The 22,574-nt window shown below is 40.0% G+C and overlaps 3 protein-coding genes across 5 annotated transcripts in view; 2 read left to right on the top strand and 1 right to left on the bottom strand.

Annotated features, from left to right (window-relative positions):
* LOC144981346 (uncharacterized) overlaps nt 1-22,574 on the bottom strand; it is a 676,107-nt gene that overhangs the window by 201,462 nt on the left and 452,071 nt on the right. For both annotated transcript variants that reach the window (XM_078935911.1, XM_078935909.1), the window contains exon 3: nt 18,305-18,763. In XM_078935911.1, coding sequence (XP_078792037.1) covers nt 18,305-18,763 — 459 coding nt within the window. The remainder of the gene's footprint in view (nt 1-18,304; nt 18,764-22,574) is intronic.
* The window catches only part of LOC111948918 (uncharacterized), a 377,453-nt gene that overhangs the window by 325,586 nt on the left and 29,293 nt on the right, over nt 1-22,574 (top strand). The window lies entirely within an intron of this gene.
* On the top strand, nt 2,479-4,226 carry LOC144990534 (E3 SUMO-protein ligase ZBED1-like). The gene is made up of 3 exons (XM_078944056.1): nt 2,479-2,699; nt 2,838-2,977; nt 3,093-4,226. The coding sequence occupies exons 1-3, from the start codon at nt 2,630-2,632 to the stop codon at nt 4,224-4,226; spliced, it is 1,344 nt and encodes a 447-aa protein (XP_078800182.1). The 5' UTR covers nt 2,479-2,629.

Here is a 22,574-nt window from a genome sequence, read left to right as displayed (position 1 = left end):
TGTTTTGAAAGCATTATGGGACGGCCACACGACCTACGGCTTGGCGGCCATTTTGTGGCGAACTCTGAGAATTGGCGATTTTCGTGTTTTCCCACAATATGGGGAAAAGACACTTTTGTTTGAAGGATTTTCACGCAATTGCACACACTTGCTGCCAGCTCCAGTCTACAAACACCCCAGAAGTGTCGTTGACCTTTGACCTTGGGAAAAGGCCGCCATCTGGAATTTTCTCAAAAAATCACCTTTAGCACCAGATACAAACGAAAACTCGTCGCTGGAATTTTCATCAATCGTCTCGTAACTTTTCGGGCACCAACGGCCAGCTACTCTGGACAAAATGTTGGAATTAGAAGTTGTAGATTTTGAACGGCGTGCGCGTGGCGAGCTAGCAACCGTTGCCATCTTGGCTAGCTCGCACATTTTTCATCGGAATGTCGTGAAGAGGAAATATGCGATTCCTTGGCCCGCGCTGAACAAAACGATGCTACGCACGACAAGATCGATAAAGGAATGTGGGCGTGGTAAGCAAAAAACCGTCGCAAAAAAATGTGCCGACTCGGCAAAAACGAAAAAATTCGGAACTTTTTTTTTTGAGAATCGACTAACGAAACCAATATACCCTTGTCCGCGATATCCAAAGGACGTTTTGAAATCATTACGGGATGGTGACACGACCTACGGTTTGGCTGCCATTTTGTGCCAAAATCTGCCATTTTGCGTTTTTCGCGTTTTTACACAATATGGAAAAATGAACTTTTTTTCGAGCGATTTTCACGAAATTTGACTCACATGTTGCTAGAGCCAGTCCACAACTACCTCTGGAGTTTCGTCCACCTTTGACCTCGGGAAAAGGCCGCCATCTTGAATCTTCTATAAAAAACGGCTTTACCCCTGGATTCAATCGTAAACTTGTCGTTGGAAATTTCCGCGATCGTCTCGAAACTTTTTGGGCATCAACGGCAAGCTACTGTGAAAAAAATGTTGCAATTAGAAGTTGTAGATTTTGAACGGCGTCCGCGTGGCGAGCTCGCAAAGTCGCGCACTGCTATTCCTCATACCTTATTATGGCCCGCAGCAGCAGTCACTGACTGCAAGGACCATATTGTTTTCGCAGTTGGAACGACGACTTCGCCGCCTTTCAGCGAGAATTTGACCCCCGCCGCATGCTCGAAAAGTCACCAAAATGTGCACACACCTGGGATAAATTGCAAATGAATTTTCCACAAAGTCAACGTCACCCCCCCCGAAGACGATGACATCACGGCCAGCGATCCCGTCAAAAAAATGAATGGGCCGAAAATCGCGTATGGGGCCGAACAAAATGTACTTCAAAATACGGCCGCGAAACCAAGACACACGTGTCGGGGATATCCCAAAGATGTTTTGAAAGCATTATGGGACGGCCACACGACCTACGGCTTGGCGGCCATTTTGTGGCGAACTCTGAGAATTGGCGATTTTCGTGTTTTCCCACAATATGGGGAAAAGACACTTTTGTTTGAAGGATTTTCACGCAATTGCACACACTTGCTGCCAGCTCCAGTCTACAAACACCCCAGAAGTGTCGTTGACCTTTGACCTTGGGAAAAGGCCGCCATCTGGAATTTTCTCAAAAAATCACCTTTAGCACCAGATACAAACGAAAACTCGTCGCTGGAATTTTCATCAATCGTCTCGTAACTTTTCGGGCACCAACGGCCAGCTACTCTGGACAAAATTGACTAACGAAACCAATAACCAACGTTGGGCATCAATGGCAAGCTACTGTGGAAAAAACGTTGGAATTAGAAGTTGTAGATTTTGAACGGCGTGCGCGTGGCGAACTAGCAAAGTGGTGCACTGTTATAACTCCTATGTTTTTCAAAGGACTACTGTGAAATTTGAATGCATGCATTAATGCCTGAAACAGAATACATTGAAAAACACTGGATATGGACATATAAGGAATGTGGGCGTGGTTAGCATAAAACCACTGTTGCTAAGGACAACAAAAAGTTTACTTTTACCGATTTGTCCGAAACTGACGTCAACCTGTTCGTCCTCCCAAGGGGACCAAAACATAAAATGGTTGCTATGGAGATAAAATCAACAGAAAGCTGCCATTTTGGAAAAAGTGGGTTTTTTAATCAACTTATGACATATAGCTCTCACCAATGGAGGAATGTGTTTTTTCTAGTCAGTTGATGATGCTGATCGCTATGCTAGCACTTTTAGCTGTGTTAGCATAACTAGCATAGTAAGCATAATTAGCATTTTTAAAAATGTGTTTTCCTGAGTCAGTTGATGATGCTGATCGCTATGCTTGCACTTTAAGCCACATTAGGATAGTTAGCATAGTTAGCATAATTAGCAAATGCCGTTTTGATTAGCCTTTATCAAAAGTGGGCGGTGAGAGAGGCGGTGGTGCGTAAATTTGGGCATGGAGGCGGTGGTGCGTAGAGTTGGGCGTGGAAGGCGGGTTGCGTCTGCGGGCCATACAACGCCGCTTGCGGCTTTAATTCAGTATTTCTACTCTTTTCTACTACGAGGCTTGATTTGTTTTCAGATAGATTAACTTTTTGTTTTATTGTAGGTGAAGTGTCGGCTCTGCTCAACTGAATTGTCTTACATCAATAAGAGCACGTCATCAATGCTGAGGCATTATAGAGCTCGGCATGGCAATGAAGAGTCGGCAGACACTCCTGCTGTGAGTACCCCAGGTATGATGAAATTCTCACAAACCTTGAATTTTCAAGAATACTTTATTACACACAAAATGCTTTGTGTAACTCTGAAATATTATTTGTAAATTGCAGCCCTTTAACAAGCCTTAAAAAATATTTATTTTTGGCTTCCAGTTCCTAACAAGCAAGCGTTGGATGAGGCTGTGGTCAACATGATCATTAAAGACTGTCAGCCATTCACCCTTGTCGAAAATGAGGGATTCAGGGCGCTCATGCAGCTTGTTGCACCCTCATATGTTCTACCAAGCAGGAAGGTATGTGTAATAAATGTATGGTTGAATTAATTAATGAGTACTGTCGATAGAAAGATAGACACACAGACGTGTATGCATTCATAAGGTATTACAATATTTGTATGGTTATTTTCAGACCGTCAAGGACTTGGTGGACCAGAAATATGAGGAGGAAAAGGAGAAAACAAAAAAGGACCTCCAGAGTGCCATTGCTGTGACTTTAACAGCTGACATGTGGACCTCGATTAATATGGAGGCTTATCTTGCTGTTACTTGCCACTATGTGGACCAAGACAGCCATGAATTGCATACATCAGTCTTGGGAGTGCAGCATTTCCCACAGAAACACACTGCAGATAACTTGGCCATGGCTAAAAGGAGCCTTATGCAGGAGTGGGGCATAGCGAGCAAGGTCAGGTGTCTTGTCACTGATGCAGCAGCAAATATGATTTCATGTGCTCGCATACTGCAAATACGGCAAACTATTTGTATTGCCCATTCAATCAATTTAATTGTAAAAAAGTCATGTGATCCCATTATTACACTGACAGATATACGCAACAAAACACGGCAAATTGTGACATACTTTAGATCAAGCACCACGGCCAAAGAAAAGCTTGCTCAAATACAGCAACAGCTGGGAACACCAGTGCATAAATTAATAAATGAGGTGCCAACAAGATGGAACAGCACCTACCACATGCTGGAGAGAATGACTGAGCAGAAGGAGGCAGTCTGGGTGTCTTTGGCCTCACTGAGACATGATGTTACGCCACTGACTCCTGAAGAATTTGATTTAATTGAAGAGATGCTCAGGGTGCTCTCTCCATTTGAAAAAGCGACAAGAGAATTATCTGAGGAAAAAAGAGTCTCTGGCTCCAAGGTTATTCCACTGATGAAAATGATCCACATTGAGCTTCAACATCAAGTCTCAACGCTAACAAAACCAGCTGCTCAAGAACTGGCAGAAAATCTTAAAAAGAGGCTAACTGAAGCCATCTGCAACATGGAATCACTCAGTGTGATGACACTGGCAACACTCTTGGACCCCAGGTTCAAAACAGTCGGGTTCTTTAGTCCACTAAAAGCAACAGAAGCTGTGAAGAGACTGACATCGGAATGTGCCGCTGAAATGAGGAGCCATGAGCCTGACCCAGCGGAAGAACTGAGCGCTGCACATGGATCAGCAACCAGATCAGGTATGAAAACACATTCTTTTGTGCATTTAAATGTATATTTCCGTGGTTTATTGTATTATCACATGACATAATATTTTTTCAAAAACATCTGCTAGGGCACAATCTCTGGAGACCTCTTGACATGGAAGTTCAGGAGAATAGGATGAACTGCAATTCTACAGCAGATTCAATTGTTGAAGTACAACGCTACTTGGCGGAAGGAAACACACCCAGAATGCAAGACCCCTTACAATACTGGAAGAACAACTGGAAAACATATCCACACTTATATCTACTAGCTCTCAAATATCTGTGCACGCCGTCTTCATCAGTTCCCTGTGAACGTGTGTTTTCGAAGGCTGGGGAACTGGTGTCTAAGAGGAGAAATCGCCTAGGAGCAAAGACCCTTCAAAAACTTTTATTCCTCAATAAAAATGTATGAATTAATCCATTTTCAGTGTGTTATTTCATATGATTGAACACTTTGGTTAACAAAATACCATACATAAGCTAAACATTATAATTATTTTATTACAGATACATTTGCTATATTTTACTTATATTATTATTTCAAAGCTAATGTTGGGTTAACAGCATGCAATTTTTTTTCCACCTTTTCTTTTTGTTTACTTGCAATGATTTTTTATCTACAGCAGAGGTCACTGTTGAGGGACCAACACAGTGTCAATACAGTGTCAACACAGTTTGTGTAATGTGTCAATACACTCCTTGAGGTATCATTATCCCATCACTAGTTCCCACACGAACCACGTATCGTCCTTTCTGTCCAAAAACCTCACAAATGTCCCAACTAAACACCACCGTCCTCTCAACACAAGCTAACGCTGCTAGCCTGCTAACAAGCAAACGCTGCTAGCGCCTCGTGCTGTTCTTCTTCTTTGTTTGGTTAACAGCGTCATGGTGCTTTAGCGCCACCAGCTGGTCTGGAGTATTGTCTGTTTCTCATATGATGTCGATGGTTGCAAAAAAAGCCATTTTAACTTGACTGGCAAATAAAGTTTAGAGTAAACAGTTTATTTTCAGGAGATAAAATAAAATCAAAATAGAAAAAAATGTATCGAGGAAACTTTTTGAGAGCTGTTGTGACATCATTACACTGTATCTCATTCCAATGTTCAGATTTGACTACAAAACGCATCAGAGACTAACTAAACCTGATCACATTCGTTTATTGCATTTCTAAAATAAAGACATTTCTTAAGCAAACAAGTAAACAAGAAACAAAGAAAATATCAAGCATAAAGATCGAAAAAAACTGTTTCTGAAGAGAATTACAACTATAAATAAACATTAAACTGTATAGTTAATAACAAAGACAAACAATAAATTTGAAATTATTACAGTGAAAAAACTAGAGATATTTACCTAGTTTAATTAAAATTAGATTCATAAATTTATTAAGCATATAACTGAGATGAAACCTAAAAGAAAAGTGAAAAAAATTAAAGATCTTTGGAACATTTTTCACCAACAATCTGCAAAGATTTTAATGCTCTTTCTAGTTTCTGTGTCTTCTTCAAAGATTTTTTCAATAAAAAACTGGGAAAGATTTAAATAAATTCACAGATTTTTTCAGGTTTATACGACGGAGTATTAGGGCCACCAAAAAAAAAAAAAAAAAGCCACCAAAAAAAAAGTAAAATTACGAGTTTTTATCTCGTAAATTTAGGAGATAAAAACTCGTAAATTTATGAGAAAAAACTTGTAATTTTACAAGATTTTAAGTCGTAAATTTATGAGAAAAAAACTCGTAAATTTACGATATTAAGTGGAAGTGAGCATGCAGAGCAGCAGGTGAACGCCGCGCAGCAACAGATCAGACCGACTAAACTCAGTTGAGCAGGTGATCTGAATGAGTTTGAACGTTCCAAATATCTGGAAGCTCATTTGTTTGATTTACAATTTATTAAAGTTTTATTTATTGATGGTTGGTTTGCAGGATCCCTGCAGCCCGATGAAGCCATCGGTGTCCCTGTAGCTTTCCACTTCAATCCTTTCTTCCTCCACCAAAAATAAGATCTCTACGTTTGTGTGACGCTTCCGTCTGAGGAGGAGGATCACTTTTTTGGCATTTTCAACGTTCTAATGCTAATATAATAGACTATTTTCATTCATCTTTGTTGTTTGATGATATAACGGGACGTTTACTTCCGCATTGGTGTTCGGATCTGATGACAGGTTCATGACGTAAGGTGACAGATGAACTTCAGGGTTTGGGAATGAAGAGAATAAAAGCTGCAACGATCCTCTGCACCCAAACGTGTCTCTGAGCTCCTTATTTTACATATGAAACTCCGCTTTACTGACACTGAACCCCGGACAGACGGCTACACTGACAATAATCTGATTTTGAGTCGCCAAAGGTTCAGAATCTCTTTGTTTCAAACCTATAATAAACCTGGAAATAAAGCTTCACAAAAGGCTCCACATCTTTCATCTTCAAGCGATGCTCCGATAAACGGACAACTTCGGTGTTTTCTCCTTGTTAATCTATGACTTTTTTCTCGTAAATTTACAAGTTTTTTTTTCCGTAAATTTACGAGATAAAATGTCGTAATCTTACTTTTTTTTTTTTGGTGGCCCTAATACTCCGTCGTAGGTTTAGACAGAAAAAAAAAAAAAAACTTAACATTTTTATTTACAGTACAGACCAAAAGTTTGGAAACACCTTCTCATTCAAAGAGTTCTTTATTTTCATGACTGTTACATCCCTGGGGAGGGCGCAACAGCACAACCATGAAATAAGACAAGTAGTCAAGGATGATGTGTGTGTGTATATATAGTTTATAGAAAAGAAAGATTCAGGCTGCTGCAAACCATTACCTGTGGGGGAGGTTGTGACGTTTGGGTCGTGCCAAATAAACAAACAATATAACAAAACCAGGCCTAACTCCACACCTAAACATATAAATCAAAAGGAACAACAAAAAAACTACCTAACTAGTCTAAATAAAAACATACAAAACATTACAAGAAATGGCACCAACCCCTTACCTGGTGTGTCTAACAAAGCTTAGCCTGCATGTGAAAATGTATGGGGCCCCAGCAGGGCTCCAGACTAACTTTTTTTAGGAGCACAGTGGCCCCTAATGGAAAATTTTAGGGGCACAACCAGAAAATTTAGGGGCGCATACCGTAAATCAACATTCTAACAAAATCTACTAATTTCCACCTTATGACTAATAAATACTGTAATAATAGATGCACAAATTACAATGTGCTGTTTCAAATTCAGTGTCACATTTTATTCTGTACTTTTGAAGATGCAAGAAGGTAAACTGACAGAAGAAGGTAAACTGTAAAAGAACGGCAATGTTCATTGGAGATCAGAACAATCGATACAGATACCTGAGATCAGAGAGAGGCTCAAAAACTGATGGAAATTTATGTTGGTGACACCAAAAAAGTGCAGCCAAGATGCACAATAAGCGTGTTTGAGATCACCCAGGTGGACGCAACGCTGTTCAGATCACCTGGTGTGTGACGCATGTTTTTGCTCCAACATCACCTGTCAATCATCACAAAAATATCACGAGAAACGGGCGGGATCAAGGCGCCAACCTACGCCAATGCAGCTGGACATTTAGTACTTTGTTGACTGAAAGCTGCCCTGATGACAACAAAACATTGCATTATGGGACATGTGTCCTGATGGTTTTTGTAGTGGAGTGATTAATAAAAATAATTTAAAATACCAATTCATTAAAAAAGGCTACATACATCACAAAACATTAAAATAATCATAAAATATATAATAACACAGATCATACTAAGGGGGAGAAGAATATTAAAACTAAACTGAATGTTAAGGACAACTCCAATTTCCTGTCCTCCTTCAGTCTTGCTGCAGATTCGCTTTCATCTCTCAGCCCCCCCGCCTGGTGTCCCCAACGATCCAGGCGAGGTGCCGGTTCATCTCAAGCACGTCTATCGTTGCATTTTCCCCACGTATTTTCAGTGTGTCTAAAACTAATGTTGTTTTTGCTCGAGCGTGTTTAAAGTTCAAGCCCCGTTAGCTGTCACGCATGTAGGTGTGGGACATTTATTCTCCTCAGCTGACCCGACTCCCGCGGGACGGGAGCGGTGTGCTGCCGTAACCAGTTTGATGCACCGCAGTAACCGTAACCAAAACCTAAACCTTCCTCCTGTTCTGTGCGGCCCAGAGAAAAGTTCAGCACGGACTGCATGTATTTAGAAAATTACGAGCGAATAAATACGTTCTAAAGGAAAGTAAGGAACTCCTTAATGTGGTCCGGGGAGGGGGCTGTCAGGTTTCCTGCTTTCAAACCCTGTCATTGTCACGCCCCCAAGAGTCATATACTCCACTGTAATTGGTTGGTCAGCTTCGCGCACGACAATGAAAAAGTGTCATTCATTAAAACTGGCGGGCTGCAGTAACATTAAACCTTCATATTAAGGCGGGGACCGCAAAATATCATCTTGGGGGCCGTGAGTTTGAGACCCCTGCTGTACACTCTGGCACTGGTGCACTAGCAGCGGGTCGGTAGAACGAATCATTAGTTCGCTTGCTCAGTGGCGGTTCTACACTAACTTACTCCCTGGGCGAGTAACCCCACCAGCGCCCCCCCCCCGCACACATACAAAATTTGTGTTCCCTGTCTTCTATTTAGCCATTTTACTCAAAAAATGCATGAATTTTCTAGACTCATATTACAGGGGGGTCAAACTCAGTCACACAGGGGCCTAAGTTAAAAACACGCTTAAGGTTTTGGGCCGAAGAAGATAAACATTTACTGAACACACTAAAGCTAAACTTTTAAACCTTTTAAACTGAACTTTTTGAACATAAATATTAATAAAAACAGGAACATTAATCCAGAATAACTCAAGTTAAACCTTAAATAACTTGTAATATTTTGTTCTCCATATAAATATATTCTGTCAAAATTATACAAATGTGAATATGAACATGCTGCAGGACAAAACAAAGAAGGCCTGGAAATATTAATAAGAAATAACATATCAAATAATTCCATTTTTTTTTGCTCTTTCATCATTTTTTAGAGCTTTTTTTTTTTTAGAGCTGGACTCCTGCTTCATTTTTAGCAATAATTTCTTAATGTGTGACGTCCTGTGTGTGTCTTTGTGAAACATATCTGAGGGATTAGATCTAAAAAAAAAAACTTATTGTTATTAATATGTTTAGGTCTTATAGAACATTAAAGACTAAATCTTAGAACTCATCAGTGGGATTACTCCAAAAATATTTGGCATTTCCCTAAATTTGTGCAACACCAACAGTAGAAATCCTCCAAAGAAACTCAATCCATGAAAAATGGTCTGCGCTCATCCCCCCTCCTCTTCCCTCTGACACACGCGGCTCCGTCTCTATGACGGGAGGCGCAGCTGCGGCCCAGAGTTGATTGTCAGATAGAAAAAGACTCCCAATCACCTGTTAGTGTGATTCAGCCAGCCACCGGCGAGTTGCGCTCCCCTCTCGAGTTTTTTGACTTATGTTCCAAAGACTACCGCAGAGAGGTGTGGCCGCAAGCGTCTTGCAGCAGAGGGCGGTGGTCACGTGCGCATCGGGTCTGCTGTGTCGGAGCAAAGAATTGTGGGAAATAATCTCCATTGCCTGCTTTTTTCGAAATTGGGTTGAGCACGGATGTTTGTTCTGCCTAATTCATTTTCATGTGCCTGTTTTACGTTGTTTCACTCTGAGGTATTCTTTTTTTTTTTTTTTTTTTTTTTGCACCATAAGTGTGAAGAGCAAATAGGAGGAAGACATTCTTAAGAGTCTGATGTGTCTTAATAAAAGCATCAAGTGTTGGCTGCTGAAGCAATTTCAAATTAAAAGCTCCAAGCTTCCTCTTTGAATTTAGTATGTAGCATATTATGTGTAACGCCTCAGGAACGGCAAATGCCGCCCCCTATCAAGTGCCACCCTGGGCGACCGCCCACATCGCCCATATCAAAAACCGCCTCTGCGCTTGCTCATAGCTCAGACGCACATATCAGGTTGTCATATTTGTCTCCGTTTCCTTCCCACAGATGTTTACGCGCGGTCGATTATCTATAGGCCCCTCCCCCTCCACGCATTCTAGCCACTCACAGTGGCTTTCCCTATTCTTCTGACACGCAGTGGCCGCCTCACACACAGGCATCACGCGAGAGTGTACGTGCTCGCATTTCATGACTATGTGCGCGAGTGTGTGTGTCTGCCTGCGTGCGTGTGCGCTCGCGTCTCATATATTATTTCATTGATCATTGACGTGCCCCTTCCACGTTTAATGTATAAAAAATACGGAGGGTGGGGGAGGCAAATTTACTGGTCGCACATGTGCGAATGGATGTGAAATTCAGTCGCACACTCTCATGTGTGCGACTCATGCTCGCAGTCTGGAGCCCTGGCCCCCAGACTTGACTGATCACAACCTCCCACCACATACCTGAGGAAAACAGCTTAGTCAGAAGCAGCAGCAGTTTGTTTGCCAAAGAGAGTCAGGATTATGGTGAGAATCAGCCAGGAACAGTTCACCAGACTCTCTGCCAGACTCAGCTCCCAGGTGTGCTTTAATAGGCTCCGGCTTCCTGGTAGAGGAGCACCACATGACCAGCAGGCGGCCAGTCACAGTTGAGGAAGCTGCAGTCCCAGGTGAACATCATCAGGAAATCAACTGGAGTGACAAGCAACAAGATGAGAGCAAAGCAGAGGGTAGGTTTGAAGGTTTCCTCACAGCTTGTTTCCCTTCCAGACTCTGAACTTTCAAAGGTTTTGTCATCAGGAGAATTTCAGGATCAGAGTCCAGGACAGTCTGGGATTTCACTGAAGACTTTACTGCAACTCAGAAACATTTATTGGTTTAGCTGTCAGTCAAAGATCATGAAAGAGACAAAGTCCAAAGTTCTTCATGTTATCAACAAATGTTGTGTTTTAGCAGAAACAGTCAGACGTTCTTTAATTTAAGACAGACTCTGGAACCATGAAGAGATATTTCTGACACTAAAATGAGAAAGAAAGACAGAAAAATCCAATAAATTCTAAAAATCTTGATTTGTACTGAAACTTTGAAACTTGATAGAATTTTGATTGGATCCTGAAACAACGAAGTCCTGTTTCTATCCAGCTTAACAGCAGCAGGAAGTAGGAAAAAGGATGACGGTTCACCACAGTAGACTTAAAGCTCTACTGATAGAAAATGTTATTTTTGACTTGTTGACATTTTTCATCCATCAGAGAACATTTGCTGCATCAGGATGATTCCATGTTGAACAGTGTTTTATTTTGAAAGGAACTCATATCATCCTTTGTTAAATGCAAAAATCAGTTTTATAGTTAGAAAAAGATGCTTTTTTCTCTTTACATTTTAATGTTTTATTTTTATAAACCACATATGGATCCAAATCCTCATTGTAACATCAACAGAAATAGAAAGCAGTCTGCTGTTTTTCTGCTCTGCTGCTTCTACTGGGTTTGGTCAGAGACAAACAAACCAGAATGGGTCCTTTAGTGTTGAAGGTTGTGGACTCCTAATCTGACCTTTGACTGTAGAGACACCTGGACAGCTTGGCCCCGCCCCCCTGGCATTTCAAACAGGAAGTACCTTCTTGCTTCATAAGCTAACATCACATAGACTTCTATTGAGAAATAACTGACTGATCTGGGGCGACATAGCACTTTTTATATATAGAGATTTCATAGCAGACCATAATGATATAAATCACCATATAAACCAAATATCTGTATTTGTCAAATGTGAACGCTCTGTGGCTCATCAGAGAAATGTGTTATCAGCAGGTTGTTTAGATTTAAGTGATTATTTCCTATCAAACGTTCAATATAACAGATGCACTAAAGGACCATAATGCAACATTTCTTTAGATGATTATTCATTCATCTTCTTCTAAACTGACAATTAAAGCAAAAACTTTCAAGTTTCAAAAGAGAACATGAATCTGTGAAGATCTATTTAACTTTACCAAACTACCTTAGACTCTGTCTCACTGAAGTACAGCGCTCTCTTTTTTTCTCCACACGTTTCCATGGTGACTCCAGAAATCAGTGATCCATTGAGAATGTCTTTATGTACTTGCTGTGCACGTGCATTAACCTGGAGTTACCAAGTCCAGCGTAATTACACTAACTCATATCCGGTCTTTTGCAGCCGACATACCCAGAGTAAGCAAGTTCAGGTGGATTTCAGCCAGAGTTCAGGGTTAAAGTCAGGCTAGTTTAAACATGCTTCCTGGAATACCTCCTGATATTTTTAGTGGAGTTTTAACCACCAAATGTGGTGTTTTTTATGAAAAGAGTTCTGGATCGGGTAAAATCAACACAACAAAAATTTTTGGTGACGTGGCACCCCCTTATTGAATATGTGAAAACATTTACTTTTGACGTTAGAGGACTTGCATGTGGGAAATTGAGACTGTTATCAATCATCTCTTTTGTTTCTCTTAGTGTTCCTTCATCTGTTTTTAGAGCCTAGGGTGGGTTGGGTGGTTTGGTATTTTTAATTTATTTTTTGTTTGTTTTGGTTTTCTTTTTGTCTGTTCTTGCTTATTTCCTAGTTATATTCTACTTTCTACCTGTTACCTGTTTATGTATAAAAATTTTCTTTGCTTTTGTTCCCAGCCTATATCTATAAATATAAGCCCAACAACACTGTAACAGGATACTGTGAATGAAAAAGCTGAAAAATAAAGTTTGAAATAAAAAAGTTCTGGATCTTTCCTCAACGTTGGAGTCTGGTCCTGCATTTGGGTCATCCTGATATACCGTAACAAAGCCTCTTTTCTGTGCTGCAGAATCAGCTGATTCAAGGTGATTACGTAATCACATCTCTACTGTGCATCTCAGCGTGAGGCTGCTTTCTCCACATAAGAATTCACTGGGATTGTGTCAACTCTTGAATAGTTACTGGAACAAAAAGAATGTAAACACTGGAGATAAAGCCCCTGTGTCAAAGCACAGGTGTTTTTATTTCAGAACTTATGTCAGTAAGCTTTAGACTTTATTTGGTTAGAAAACTTAAAATCCAACATTACTCTCCATTTCAGAGCAACACAACATTTCTCCCAAGTGCATTTTTACTACACTCTGCAATATTTATAAAGATTGTGAGTCAGCCATCTTAGACATTGCAAATCAAAAAGGAGAGAAAATGAACAGGACTATCAGCACTGTAACACACAATGATCATATATCAATAGGCTGAAAGATCGTATTTCACCTCAATAATAAAGTAATTACAGAAACATATAAGCAACCTTCCTGCTCTTGGCTTCATCTTGCACTAGCATGCTAGCTTGTTAGCTTGCTAATTCATCCAACTTGTGGTTAGCTTATTAAAAAAACTGAAAAACAATCTTCAACTCACCAGGATATCTCTTTAAATACAACTCCGTTTGAAATTTTTTAGAATACTCCTTTAGTGTCGATTCGTGCCAAGTTACTATTTCTGTATGTGTTGCAGAAGCACACTGATGTCCTCTCATCTCACCGTGTCGTCACAGATGGAAAAAACCTTGAGAAATATGGACTGATATTTCTGCCACCACGTTGCACACAAAACTTTCTAAGTTGCAAGTGAAAATATTAAATATTTGGTTTTGTCTAATTTTTTATTCTGCACACTTTTTTTCGCTTTCAAAAATGTTTTTTGCGTTTGCAAAATGAATGTTTTTGCATGCATTGTGTGTCATCTCGCTTTTGTCCTATCTTTGATTTTGCTGAGTTAAGTTTCAGTTTAGTATTCAGTTTTTCAGATTAGTTTGTCAACATTTTAAGGAACGAGGAGAGATCTTTTAGCGGTAACGATGTCCCCAGCCAGCAGTTGAAAAAAAAAACTCTCTCTCGGGACAGAGGTTGCAGAAATGGAGAGATGCCTCTTTGCCAATTTTGCAATATGCTTATAGCTGGTTTCATTGGTTCTTCCCAATTCAAGAGGGTTAGCATCAAGAGGGATGCATCCTGTTGCTCTGTATTTGGTAACCTTTACCTTTATCTCCTCCAAAATAGCAGACTTGTTTTCCACCGGCATCTGAAAGACTATGCCAAACAGTTCAGTCATTACTAATAGACCTTTTTCGCAAAAAACGGAAATACGTCATTAACGTGTAAACCTAGTTCCGGTTTGTGCTTCGCTGGTGGAGGAATGGCAGAGCCTAGAGTGTTTTCGAAGAGCCTGAGTTGTGTTCCGAAGTTCACCAGCGCCGATGTGGTGAAGAGTGTGAAAATGCATTCAAATTGGACAAGGGATATAAATTTGTCCACGAAGAGTTTATTCACCATTACCAAGGTAAGCTTCAGCTAGCTTTAGCCATAGTCAAAGTCACATTTCAACAGAAAAATATTAAGAATATAACAATTATATTTAATTAGATTTTAAGAATATGTGGAAACACTAAATTTTTCCATACTATTTGCACATTATACATTATTTACATACCAAACATTAATTCACTCTTCAAAACAAAAAAGTCCATGATCATTTGCCAAAACACGGCAGTTTAGCCAGATCTGATTCACACTGCCCATCAGTGTGAGCGGCAAAGGAGAGTCCCTGATGTGAAAAGACTTTATCCAACTGATCACTCTTTCCACTATAATTCTGAGGCGGGTATTGGCTGCGTTTGATCCGTTTCCTCCTTGCTGATGGAGCTGAACGCTTAAAAGGTGGAATGATGAGTTTACATCCAATGTCAGTAAGGAGGTCTTCAATGAGGAACTCTTTGTCTGCCATGACATCGTCTCCTGGCTCCAGCAAAGGAACTTGGCTTCTAAGTCATGGATGTAATCCGAAGCTTCATCCAGAGCACCTGTGAAGATAAAGAAATTAAAAATCAGTCTTAATATATTAATGCTACCTTTCAACACAACACAGTAATCATGTTTTGAAAAGTATGTTAAGTATTTAATTACAAATACTTTTCATTTATTTTTGTTAAGGAAAATACAAAATGACAAAATACTCAAAAGTGATTAAATACATGTAATTAAAATAGGTGAGAGCATGAATAGCTTTTATTCTAAACATTCATTTGTTCAGGTAGAAATGCATTTATTCAATAATGGTACACATAGTTGACATACGTTAACCAAACACATTATGAACAACCTTACCTGCAGGTGGGTGTGTCACGTAGTCGTGATCCATCTTTACTGCCTTAGCTTAGCCACCATGTCGCCATCTTCACAGCATAGCTGCATAGCCTGACGTTTGAGGTTCTGTCATATACTGACTCCCTTCTCAGAGGAGCAGTAAAGTTGTTCCAAGGGAAAAGGCTCGGGGCAACACCACTCACTCAGGCAACGAACGACTTAGCCGCACCACAATCCGGAGCGAAGTGGCAAGTGCCGGCAGCAGACTGTGCTCCCTGTGTTTACATTAAAACTATGCCCTTCCTCTCTTCGGATTGCCTGTATCCATTTGGGTTTCAGGTTTGGATCCACAGGAAAAGAATGAAATGAAAGGCCGGGCTGTTTTTGGTTGGAAAACGAACAGCCTGGAACACAACAGAAACTGCAACTCTTCGACTCTGCCATTCTTCATATCTGCTGCTATGCTAACAGGAAGTTGTTTTACACGTCAGTGACGTATTTCCGGTCGAAAAATGCAGAAGTGTGAAATAGGTCTATTACAGACCACCCGGTGATGCCGTTTTAAGTGCGTTAGCAGATTAGATGTTTTACAGTGGCATACAGTTTGAATTATCCAACTGTCTTTTCCCTTCATGGATGCTCATAACAAATCAAGTGTTCCCACACAGGAGAGCGTAAGGAGATGGGTGGGTCCTCAAGTTCTGGTCTCACGTCTGCATTACCCATAGTGCTATAGTTGACATGCTCATTATTCATTTATTCATTTTCTGTTACGTTTTTGTCCCTTTCGGGGTCACGGGCCTGCCGGAGCCTATCCCGGCCACTTGTGGGGGAAGGCAGGGGATTCCCTGGACAAGTCGCCAGTCTGTCGCAGGATAGAATGTCCACAATCACACACCCATTCACTCTCACACTAACACCTAGGGACAATTTAGAGTTGCCAATCAACCTATGATGCATATTTTTGGACGGTGGGAGGAAGCCGGAGATCCCGGAGAGAACCCACGCATGTACAGGGAGAACATGCAAACTCCACACAGAAAAGTCCCCCTTTGATGTTGTTTTTCATGTCCGCCAGCCAGGACTTGAACCGGGGTCTTCTTGCTGAAAGGCAAGAGCGCTAACCACTGCGCCACCGTGCAGTGCGAAAACTAGCGGTTAACATTAGTTTCGTCTCGGCGCAAAGTTAATACATTGGGGGGACAAAAACAAAAAAAGAAATAACATTTAAAAAAACGAAAACGGTACAAAGGTGAACCGAACCGAAAGTGCCATACCGAAACGTTTTGGTACAACTACATGTACCATTACATCCCTATTACTTGACCTAACAAAGTACATGCTGCAGTCACTACTTTGTGTTTATATATATATTTATTAAATGTTAACTGATCACATTAAGTGTTAAAATTAAAGATGTATAAAAAAAAACATTTTAACCATAATGAAGACATTCAAGAATTAGCTCCAATGACTCAAAACAAACAACTCATTTAAAAAAGTTGTACATATTTTGTCAGCAATAAAACTCTGTCTAATATCATTACACAAAGATTCAAATGTATTGATCCATTACTTATTTTGCTTTTTATGTAGAGATGAAAACCTAAAAGGAATTCCTAGAAAGTAAGAATATCATATTATAACAATAAATTAGTAGAAAAACCTCCTTTCTACACATGAAATACTCACTTGTAACTCCCTCTAATCAATATGGTATGGAGGCCATCAGATTTTTCCCTCCTGTAAAATAAAGTCTTTGACAGTGGTGCAGAGGTTGAGATGTCGACCTCTTATCAGAAAAATTTAGAATTTACACTAACTCCTTTATTACATTGTTTGTGAAGAGAAAGTCTTGTGAGTTTTCATGTGTGTCTGAAGACTGGATCTGCAACTAAAACTTGAATCACATTCTTGACAAGAAAAAGGCTTTTCCCCTGTGTGAGTTTTCATGTGTATTTTAAGACTAGCCGCATGACGAAAACTTGTATCACATTCATTGCAAGAAAAAGGCTTTTCTCCTGTGTGAATTCTCATGTGTGATTTGAGATTAGATATTTGATTAAAACTTTTTTTACATTCTTTACAAGAAAATGGCAGGGAGCCAGTTTAGCTCGTGCTGGTTTGCGGCGCCTTCCGTCCGTGAAACCCAGGTTCGACTCCAAGCTGCTCCCTGTTCCCTTCTCTACCTCTGCCGGTTCCAAGCCCGGTTAGAGAAGGTTGCGTCAGGAAGGGCATCCGGCGTAAAACATTGCCAAATTTACCATTCGACTTGTTCGCTGTGGCGACCCCTGATGGGAGAAGCCGAAAGTGGAAGAAGACAAGAAAATGGCATTTCTCCTGTGTGAGTTCTCATGTGTATTTTGAGACTAGACATTTGATTAAAACTCTTACTACACTCTTGACAAGAAAAAGGCTTATGTCCTGTGTGAGTTATCATGTGTGTTTTAAGACTAGCCGCATGACGAAAACTTGTATCACATTCATTACAAGAAAAAGGCTTTTCTCCTGTGTGAACTCTGATGTGTGATTTGAGATTAGATATTTGATTAAAACTCTTACTACATTCTTTACAAGAAAATGGCATTTCTCCTGTGTGAGTTCTCATGTGTATTTTGAGACTAGACATTTGATTAAAACTCTTACTACATTCTTGACAAGAAAAAGGCTTATGTCCTGTGTGAGTTATCATGTGTGTTTTAAGACTTGCCGCATGACGAAAACTTGTATCACATTCATTACAAGAAAAAGGCTTTTCTCCTGTGTGAATTCTCATGTGTGATTTGAGATTACATATTTGATTAAAACGCATACTACATTCTTGACAAGAAAAAGGCTTATCTTTTGCATGGATTCTTGCGTGAATTCTGAACATAGATTTGTTGCAAAAGCTTTTATCACATTCTTTACAAATATAACATCTTTCAACAGACCCAGTTTCCATGTAGTCAGACGGGTTAGTAATTATTCTTGAGTTTTTACCAGACCTGATAGAGGAAAGTCTCTCTTCTTTTGGAGATTGTTTGTATTTCTTACCAAGATTTGCCTTCTTGGGATTTTTTCTAACATCAGAGTCACACTGACCTGCTGACATGTGAGAGCTGTCCACACTTTGGACATGACTTCTGTCTCTTCTCTTCCTCTGATCTCTGTTCTGTGGGTCTGTCTCTTCATCTGTAGTTGATGTTGATTCTTCATGTTGGTTTCCCTCTTCATCCTGACCATAAGTTACATTAATGTTCTGCTGATTGTTTAGACCTGGTTCATTGTTCTCATCTTCCTCACAAGTAGGAATCTCCATCAAGGTATCAGTCTCCTGCCTCAGATAAAGCTGATCTTCAATCTGACTGATGCAGAGTTCCCCTGGTTCCTCTTTCATCTGTGGAGGTTCTTGTTCCTCCTGTTCCTCTTTATACTGCGGAGGTTCTTGTTCCTCCTGCTCCTCTTTGGTCTGTGGAGCTTCTGGTTCTTCATGTTCCACTCTGAAGTTCCTCTGCTGGATGCAGAGATCTTCCTCTTCAGTCATCCAACAGTGGGGGAGGGCTGCAGGGACACAAGAACAGGCCCTTTTATATGTTATGGTGACTTTATGTATTGTTAAGTACCAAAACAATTTTAAATAGAATCGTTCAGAATATGCACAATAAATAACTTTTAATGTGTTAAAATAAGTTTCTTGTTTTCTTTAGCACAACAGTATAAAACTGTCCTCTAACACCTGCCCCCTATAAGGAGACTACAAGTCAATAACTTGACTTGAATAACTGAACCAGTTAGATAGAAAATAATATTTTTGATTGATTGGTTTTTGATTTATTGATTTATTTCAAGCATTGTACTCAAAGCAATAAAGAATTTACACATATTTATCAAACTCGTTACAGAAAGTTTGAAATGCATAGTTTAAAAATACAGAAAATAAAACAAAACAAAAAAGTCACTTAAATCACATTTGCTTAATTAAATACGGTGATTTTCTTTGTTTTTTTGAACATATCTGAATTACTTATCTGCAATGAAATTGCAGATAAGTAATTCATAAATGGTACAAACAGGTCTTTAATGTTATATAACTTATATATAACTCAATTTAAATCATGCTGAAATAAATAGGATAGATTTACTAGAAAGTGGACAGTGAGATTAAAAGAAAATCTACTTTTAACCCGATTCTGTCTCCAGGCAATTAGTTTTTATATGAAATTATAAATAGGAAAACAGTCTGAAAACAAATACAATGTTTTAGATTTTTGTCATTATTGACGATGCAGGCATCTATAGTACATGTTTGACATAGTCTCTGATGATTAATTTCAGCACAACACAAATACATTTCCAGAGAAAAAAATGTTTCTTTCCCCTGACTTTTAATGAGAAGTGATCTCTTGAGGTGTAAATGGAGACACAGCAGGGAGACGGCTGCCAAGGGACCGTTGTCAACAAAGTGCAATAAAGACCATTCTGTAAAAATCAATAATCTCTCAAAAAAAAACTACATTTATATGGTAATGAAGACTCGTCAGCATATTCATGCTACAATCAATACTTTGTGAGAAAGTCAATATTTATTGTATATATGTATATATTTTATTACATTTTATTAGAGAAATGACTCATAATAAAAGGCGCTAAATAGCTCTGAAGATACTGAAGCTATTTTCACCAAACTGTCTGTACTGATTAATAGGGATGGGTATCGTTAAGGTTTTAACGGTACTACTCTACTACTACTCCTATTGATATTGCTTATCGATCCGGTATATTAAGGGTACTCTTATCGATACTTTTTAGGATGAAAAATAAATAAATAAACAAACAACAAATTAAGAAGGTTTGATGGTGTTATGAAAGCCAAGTGAGTGAATGCACGGGGGGGATGGACTAGGCCAGGGGTCGGGAACCTATGGCTCGCGAGCCATATATGGCTCTTTTGATGGTCACATGTGGCTCGCAGACAAATCTTTAATTATAGTTTTTTTTTTTTCATTAGACCAGTCCTTCTCGGGCGCGATGCGATGCCAGAGGCGCACAGTAGTAGCAGTGCTTAGAGAGAGAAATCTGCGCCAGCGCTATCAGTTACTATTATCTATTATTTCACAGAGTTTGTACCAGCTGGAAACCTGTGAATTGACGTGTCTAAAACTGTGCGCTCCCGTCTCTGAGAAAGAGCGCGCAGATGCGGGGACGGGATGTGTGAGGGAGAAAGCAGGGGGGTGGGGGTGAGGTGTTGTGGGGACAGGCAGCAGGTGAATCGCGCAGGGATTGTAAAAACGTAAAACCCGCTTCCCGTCACTCACTGCAGCGTGTGAGTGTGTGTTTGGCTCCGCGTCTGCATGTGATCAGTCTTTCTCACATCTACAGAACATTCAGACCTACGATGACGTTTAAAGTCTCAACGCCTGAACGAAGCAGAAACTCACCACGTATCAACCAGACTAGACCATCAGCAGAACTACCATGAGAAATACTCATCATTTATTAGCAACAGAATAACAATGTTATTAAAAAAGAATCCACAGACTTATTGTACTTTAAAAATGTTGAAATTAAATCAAATGCACACATTCATTTGTATATTTAGTTTTAAACAAATTGTCGCGGACTGAGTTGGATGGCTGTTGGGCCGCGTTAAAAGTTCTGGAGTTCATGGAACGCATCGTTCAAGCAGAGATCTGATTGGCCCTCAGTTCTGTCGCTCAGCCTGTTGTTAGGTAGTTTGGACCAATGGGGTTCAGCTATGGGCCGAATAAGGGAAATGGGAGGGCTGCAGCGGGAGCAGGGGAATATAAAGTTGGGAGAAGCGCTCTCGTCTCGGCGGGAGAGATCCAGGAGTTGCTGAATTAATTGAACGGCGTTTGTTGCGGTCTGCAGTAATCGGAATAAAGAACTTTAAAAGAGGTTAAGTCTCCGTGCCTCAGTGTGGGGAAGGGACACTACATTATTGTATGGCTCTTTCGAAATTACATTTCAAAATATGTGGCATTTATGGCTCTCTTGGCCAAAAAGGTTCCCGACCCCTGGACTAGGCAGAGGTGCGTCTCTCCTCTGTGGAGGATGTTCAAACAAGCATGAAGGCTGAAGTAATGCAGCTGGTGAAAAATAAGTTTTTGGAGGGGAAAATAATCGACTTGGAAACAAGATAAAGGATGAATAATCTCCGACTTGTTAATCTACTTGAAGGTGCAGAAGGCTCCAACGCATGTGTGTTTTTGGAAAGCTGTCTGCCTGAAGCACTGGATATCGCTCAACTTCGGCAGCCCCAAACCATAGAAAGAGCACATGGGGTTGGACGGAGAAGGAGTGCAGACGCGCCACCAAGAACGATGATCATGAGGTTTCATAACTTCAAATCAAAAGGAACTCGTGTCCAAAGCAGAAAGATTCAAAAAGGAAATTCTATATAGCGTGTGAGATTCAACAACGATGTCACAACAGAAGTACACAAACAATTTCTGGTGACCGCGACTCCTGTTGCTTCATCATCTTCTCTGCACAGGTCTCTGCAGAAAGTATATCAAGGTTTTGCATTTAAGTGTTCAAACCCATGTTGAGTATTTTATAAGACAAACAATTCATCTCATGACAGCTATAATAAAACTGTCATAATTCGTTTTTTTGACATTTTTAAAAGCTACATTTTATAAATGATTTTCTTAACAGCCAGAAAAACAGAAATATAAAGTATATTGTTAAACAGTGAAGTGGAACTTCGTGGCTCTTGTTGGGTTTTGGTCTGGAAGAAACTGGAAGAAATGGTTCTTTTAGTGTTAAAGGTTCCAGACTCTTGATTTCCACTGAAGCTATGAGTATGAAATGTCATTCCACAGACAAACCATCAACAAAATGATCCTGATGCTGCTGAGGTTCTTATGGAAGTAAAGCAAATCTCAGCAGAGATGCAGTTTTTCTAAACTGAAATCACTGACATTAAAACGCCTGAACATTCATGGACCTGAACTGGACACAGAAAAACCTCCCTGTTGTGTTTCCACCCACCAATGAGGAGCAGTTTGATGAAGATGAAGCTGCACTGGAGGAAGAATCAGTCCAGAAAAGATGGAGAACAATTCTGACACTAGGCAGTTTTTCACTGATGTGTTCAGGTTTGAATCTTTTCTGTCTGCAGATTCATGAGCAGGACCCTGTCTTTGGGTTTTAGCTTGAAATGTAGTTTTGGAAATAGAATCTGTCTGAATGTCTGGAATTGGAGACATGGAGACATCAAAGAGGTTTAGATGGATTTTGGGTTTGACAGAGAAATCTGCTGAAAAGAACTGAACTACAAACTTAGAACCACAGACGACAGAACAGATTGTACTTTTTTATCTGCTAACAATTTTCTCTTTGATCTGTT

This window comes from Oryzias latipes, chromosome 2, assembly GCF_053564925.1.
Source record: "Oryzias latipes strain Hd-rR chromosome 2, Olatipes_Hd-rR_3.1".
In the NCBI taxonomy this organism is placed as follows: Eukaryota; Metazoa; Chordata; class Actinopteri; order Beloniformes; family Adrianichthyidae; genus Oryzias; species Oryzias latipes.
The sequence above is the reverse complement of the archived record's forward strand: the minus strand, read 5'-3'. Positions and strand labels throughout refer to the sequence as shown.